The sequence below is a fragment of the Austrofundulus limnaeus genome, unplaced genomic scaffold (assembly GCF_001266775.1).
Source record: "Austrofundulus limnaeus strain Quisiro unplaced genomic scaffold, Austrofundulus_limnaeus-1.0 Scaffold193, whole genome shotgun sequence".
Taxonomy (NCBI): domain Eukaryota; kingdom Metazoa; phylum Chordata; class Actinopteri; order Cyprinodontiformes; family Rivulidae; genus Austrofundulus; species Austrofundulus limnaeus.
The window spans coordinates 399,881-406,059 of record NW_013952595.1 but is presented as its reverse complement, the minus strand read 5'-3'; the positions used below and the strand labels follow the sequence as shown (position 1 = coordinate 406,059).

At 38.4% G+C, this 6,179-nt stretch overlaps 1 protein-coding gene across 1 annotated transcript in view; it reads right to left on the bottom strand.

Moving 5' to 3' along the window:
- ptprz1b (protein tyrosine phosphatase receptor type Z1b) overlaps positions 1-5,102 on the bottom strand; it is a gene marked incomplete in the record, with an annotated part of 125,924 nt that extends 120,822 nt beyond the window's left edge. The window contains 1 exon segment of the mRNA XM_014018447.1: positions 4,905-5,102. Within this exon segment, the coding sequence (XP_013873901.1) occupies positions 4,905-4,965 (61 nt within the window).
- Between the last annotated feature and the right edge of the window lie 1,077 nt (positions 5,103-6,179).

The window sequence follows — 6,179 nt, the reverse complement described above, 5'->3', positions numbered from 1 at the left end:
TGTGTGTGTGTGTGTGTGTGTGTGTGTGTGTGGGTTGGGGGGGTGTTCAAAAACCTAATCTGTAGGGGTCATAGTTTTAATATTTTAATCTAATGTAATAATCTCCATAAGGTACCATCTTTCTGCAGTATTGATCCATATTGAGGCAAACACTAAACTGTAGCCTAAATACAAACTGAAGCTTACGACCACTCGTGCTGCTTAAAACGTTTCATATTTGTGTTATAATTTCTTGAGAACTTATCAGCTACAGCTGTATTGGCAAAATCTTTATTTGAGCTAAAAATGTATTTTTCCGTAATTTGATGTTAATTTGTACATTCTCACCGCATTTAGCAAGGCTGATTTTTTTTTTTTTTTTTAGATTTTAAAAGGTCTGTTTAAGGACATTTGGAGTATTTAATGAGGATACGAATAAAAATAGAAACTCAAACTTGTGTTTTATTTTTCTTTGTGACCACCTGTACAATGACAATAAAAAAAAATTCTTGGGATTTTATGGGAATAAACCAAAATAGAACTGGAATTGAAAATATTTATAATTGGAACATAACAGAGATTTTAAATGTTGCTGTAGTAGTTACCTTCATGTTGTCCTGTGTGTTATTATTCCCTTTGAGCCAGTGGGTCATAACACAATGGGGGCTTGTCCGGGATAACATAGTTCAGCTAAATCTTCACTAAAATGAGAAAATATTTTGTCTTGCTCAGTTCCCTTTTCACAACAGACCAATATAGCGACACATTCTTCCCTCAGTCCTGAACAAAACCCCGTCCTAATTATGACTCCCACATGCAATACGAGTCATATTGTTTTTGTACTGTTTTTTGGTCAACCGTATCATGGAGACGGTTGCGCCGATCAACATGGAATTTGGTAGAATTGCAGACATGTCCAACCTACACATCAGAAGCCAATGGTTTTATGATAGACCCCATATTTGGGGAGGGGGCTCCATCTAAAAAGGGGGTGTGTGGGCATACAAAAATGCTTATAACACAAAAAATATTCAACATAAGAGCTTCAGATATTTTTTGTTGTTCAGCTCTGATGAAGGGCTATCCATCGGGTTCATCAATTAGCATCCCCTATCCTCTCCAGACCCCCACCTAAAACAATAAATCCATTTTGATGACTTGTGAGTTCTGGTGAATTGGTGCTTTGTCTATGTGCAGTGGTCATATTTGTTACAGCTGCAGTATCTAGTTTTAAACTACATTTAATGCAGAAGGGTTGTATTTCTACTCAGAGCTACAAATCTGACATCATTTTCTACAAGAAATTTACAAAAAAAAAACATTTTTGACACATTGTTTGAGCTCACACAGCTGTGTTGAATAGGTTTTTGACCTGAAGTCCCTTCAGACAACTAAATGTGCACTCAGTTACAAAAAAGAGTGATGTTTTTCATTATTTGTTCCCTTTAAATGCTGACAATCGTGCCATTTAAACTCCAGAGTAAATTCCATTTATTTATTCATATTTTATCACCAACTTGATTTAACAGAAGCAATTAGAGAGGAGAAAGCATCAAACATCATGTTGTGAAAGCTAAGTGGAATAAATATGAAACTGGGGTGAGCATCAGATGGAAGCGTCACAGAGACAACAACCATGCTTAGCTGAATAAGATTTGTTTAAAATCTCCAACAAGCAGAATTCAATCATTTCACACCTTTAGGTTTCCTATATCTGTGTCTGTGTGTACACAAAAATCCACAATGTTGTGATGAAACAGAACAAGTGTCACATTTTTCACACATCCCGGAGGAAAAGCACCGTGTGTGATCAAATGTAGGGCATATAGGAGGAAGCACGCTGAAAAGCATATGGCTCAGTGAGGAAGACTGCACTCACTGGCAGAGCTGATAGGAGAAACAAGGCCAAATTGAGATCCGCTGCAACTTCACAGCGATTTGTGTGTGTGTGTGTGTGTGTGTGCGTGCGTGCGTGCGTGCGTGCGTGCGTGCGTGCGTGTGTGTGTGTCACAGTGGAAGAGTGTGAGAAAGAGGTTAGGATGAATGTGTGTGTTTGTAAGTGCAGCCCAGGCATTATGGAAAAGACAGATGGTGTTTCAGAAATTGTATTTAATTCACTACACGTCAAAAAATATGAATTTAAGCTCCATCACTTAAAACGCAGTCAGTCAACTGAAAAGCACTTTTGAAAAAATACTATATATATAAGATGAGTGGAAAAGCAAAGAAACCTTTAAAAGCTGACCAGTTCTACCCAATCAAGTATTTTGGTTTGACAAGGAGCATGTGACAAGTGGGTAAAGTTGGTAAAGGTCAATGGAATTTAAAGAAAATGTGATTTTTATATTCTGAAACTCAAAATACATGAGTTGAGATTCAAGTACAACAGTGTGTACTCACACCATCATAATGGATTTATTGATGCCTCACATTATGCTTCATTTAGGATTTAAAATGGCGTTTTGTCCTTGTAGGTGGTGGTCTGATCACAAAAATCACAGCAGATGAGGGGTCAGGGTGAGTGGGTGGAATAGGTCATTCATCTGTGGTTCTTARGAAATGACTGAATAACTTTTAGTTAGGAAAGATTCTAAACATTTTAGCTTTAATTCTTTCTAGGTATAGTGAAGCAGCAGAGCTGCTGACATGTAGCCAGTTTTGTAAAGGATTCCACAGTAACACTCTCCTATTACTATTTGACCATTATTCTTTTGTTTAATCACATTTTTATTGCTACCCCTCCCACAGTGTGCACTGTAAAAAATGAAATGTTGCATTTACTTAACCATGTTATGTTACCTGGTTCTACTTAACTGAGTTGAGTAAATTCAAAGCAATATACCAGTTTTTTAGCCAAAGAACATGAGTATGTTGCTTTGAATTTACTCAACTCAGTTAAGTGGAACCAGGTAGCGTAACATGGTTAAGTAAATCCAACATTTCATTTTTAGAGTGTGGATATTTTAAAATAAATACACCAAGACTTGCAGCTCAAACAAATGGGCAGAAATCCCAGGGAGGTCAAGTATCACCCCAATTATGGGAAAAAGAAGATTGCTCCCTTCACTTTTAAGCAATATAAACAAAACCTATCCACCATAAATATTGATTTAAAAAATCCATTCAAAGTCACTCCCTGACACATCAGAACATGTCTGAAAACTGGACAGGTGGAATATTTGACCTCTTAGCACTGAGGGAGGCTGGGGTTCAWTCCCCATTGAGGAATACCCGATTCTATAATTGTTCTACTTAAACCAAAACACTTAATCTTGGTTCACACAGCAAGATAATTGTGCTGATTTTTGACCCAGTTTTGCRACAATCTTAAGAAACCCCTGATTACTGTGATGGCTCTAAAGATAATCTGATGATATTCCTGCTGTGTGGTGTGTTAAGAGTACGCGTGCACCGACTGCAGTTTTCTGGCTAATCACCGATCTTTAAAAAGTCTGACCTGCTGATTCTGACTTTGGCCAATACCAACTTTTTTTAAATAGCTGACACACTTGTGTTATAAGGTCACAATACACCTTTAATGTTCCAATCTCATTTTATTGATGAATATTGAACAGTACCCTTGAAACAATACAAGCTTGTTTTAACTGGACATTAGGTAGTGCTCACAGCTGAGCACAAGGGCACAGTGGCTGATTTTCAGACMTTTGCAGAGGCAGATGAGAAGCTTTTCCACTGATCTTATCTATTGGCCACTCCCCGATCTCAAAAAGCGAAGGAAATCAACCGGTGGATTTATCAGCRCATCTCTAGTTAAGACTGATCTACTCGGCTCAGAATGACGTTGAGACCGCTCCGCTTTGTCTTGACYCAMTGTGTGTGGTGTTCCCYGAGGTCAAACGAGCTCACAGCCTGTTGAATGTGACGTGTAGCCAATCAGAAAGAGGTGATGGAAACACAGAGGAGAATCCGAAGTATACAGAAGACAAAATAACTGCAATGGTGCACAAGAATGACTGTTGGACGTCGRAGATGTCTTTTTGTTGTTGTTGTTGTTTTCTCTCTCTGTTAAACACTCTCTGTCCACAAACGTTGCCCATTGATTCTTCCTTTTCTGCCATATTTATTTACTCTGAGCTCAGGTTTGATCTCGAGARGTCTCGCAAGATTTCCCTTCTGACATCTGCATGTTGATCTGTTGGTGTGTGGTGTGCCTTTGTTGTGTGTAGGAACAAACCTGTTGTATCGATGAGTATTTTTCCACGTGTGGGTTCTCTCAGGTTTTGAAAATCAACTGACGATTGTGAAATCTAACTTAAATAGAATTATTAGAGCCTTATTTTACCATTAACCAAAAAAACGAACAAGTTTCTGTACTCAAACCTTTATTTAATCAGACAAATGTCATAAGATTAAAGCTCTGTTTTCACACAAACCCAACATGCAAACTTCACACAGAAAGCTCCAAACAAAGGTTCAAACTCAGGACATGCTTGCTGTGAGACAAACACTAATCCATCCATTTCTTTTAAAAAGTCTATTTCATTACATAACTTGCACTAGACTCATTTTGATTGATTTTTTTTCTCTTTAAACATCAGCACAGACAAAAATAATGTGATTTCCTGTGATATTCCACCTGTTACTTCAGTCTGCAGCAAGTCCTTTAGCAGAGATTTAATATCWGTCTATAATGGAAAATAAATCAGCCTGTTTGGTCCTCCTCCTGAAGTCATTTTATTAAAAAATAAAAAGACATGAGGACGAAACAGAAAATAGTTGCACTGCATCACGTAAAAAATTAAAGGCTGAGCAGKTTTCTGCCTCACTGCAAATTGAGGCAAAAAAAAAATCAATCTTTCCAAATGAGCCTGAATAAAAAACAAAATGTGACAAAATACCAAACGCGCAGCTCTATATTACTGCGTTCATGCAGTCTTTTTTCTCGTGTCTCAACAGTTTCTTACCTATTTGGCAGAGAAGCAGCAGCTGAGAGATGAAAACGTCGGTCCTTCTTGTGAAGTCCATCGTTCTTCGGCGCGAGCTGACCGGAAGGAGGCTGAGCTGAGCGAGGCTTTCAGGGACGCACGAGCCGCTAACAGCTCCTCATTCCGTCTGTCCTGACTCCTGGCTCGGCTCGGTTCTGCTGGGCTCGGTTTGAGGAGAGCGGGCTCGCGTGCTGCCTGGCTGGTTGGGTGAGCGTGGACGCGCGCTCACGCACGCGGAGGAGAGGGGCAGCGCGCGCGCCGCCCACTGCCTTTAAAGGAAATGACTGGATGGCTCGTTTGTCTAWCAGGTAGAAAGGGGAGAAAATCACTTTTTTTGTTTTGTTTTTTAAATAAATGTTTCTTGTGACACAACCTAAGACATACTGATTTGTCAATGCAAAATGTTTTTTATGAAGCCATGTTTTATTGGGTTGACTTCAAAACTTGATCAGCTGTAGACATGCATCTATTGATTATTTTCTGAAAGTTTCAATTAAATCCATAYAGTGGTTCAGAAGATATTTTACTAACAGACAAATACAGTATTGTCAACTCCAAATAATTAACAGCAAAATTTTCAATCAAAATCCTATGCAATATAATAGCGCTCTAAATAAGTTGGTGATCATACTCAGCTAGCATATTTCAGGACAATATCTGTGCAGTAGGCTAAATAAAAAATATTTTTATGTTTTTTTTATTTCAACAGATTGTGATCAGTTTGAGCTGGATTGGCTCCAAACGTTAATCAGTTGTTGGTGTTCATCCGGTAATTATTTCCTGAAAGTGTCAATAAAATGAATCAAGTGGTTCATGAGATATTTTGCTAACAGATGGATACACTTTGCCTTTGCCTTTTGGCAGCAATAATAAATCTGTTTCTGCAGCGTTGACAAAAACAATGCTGGTACGTAAATGTAAGAGAGGAGTAGAGAAGTTCCAGAGCATTTAAAAATGTTCTCGAAATGAAATTCACACAGGTAGTGCTACAGCTAGCTGCTACTGCTGCTATCTGCACTTTAAAACAAACAAACAGAAGCCTATGCAAATGTCTGCCTAACAAAACTGACAACACTTAAAATTTCTAAAACACCTTTGTCGTGAACTGAAATATACATTTTTTCATCAGTCTGGTCGGAAATAAACAATTTTTCCAAAATAAGGTTGTCTAGTGGTGCGTTCACACCAAACGCGATTTCAGCATCAGGAGCCTCAGGTTTACATACAAAGTCTATGGTGGACGCACTTCAAGCA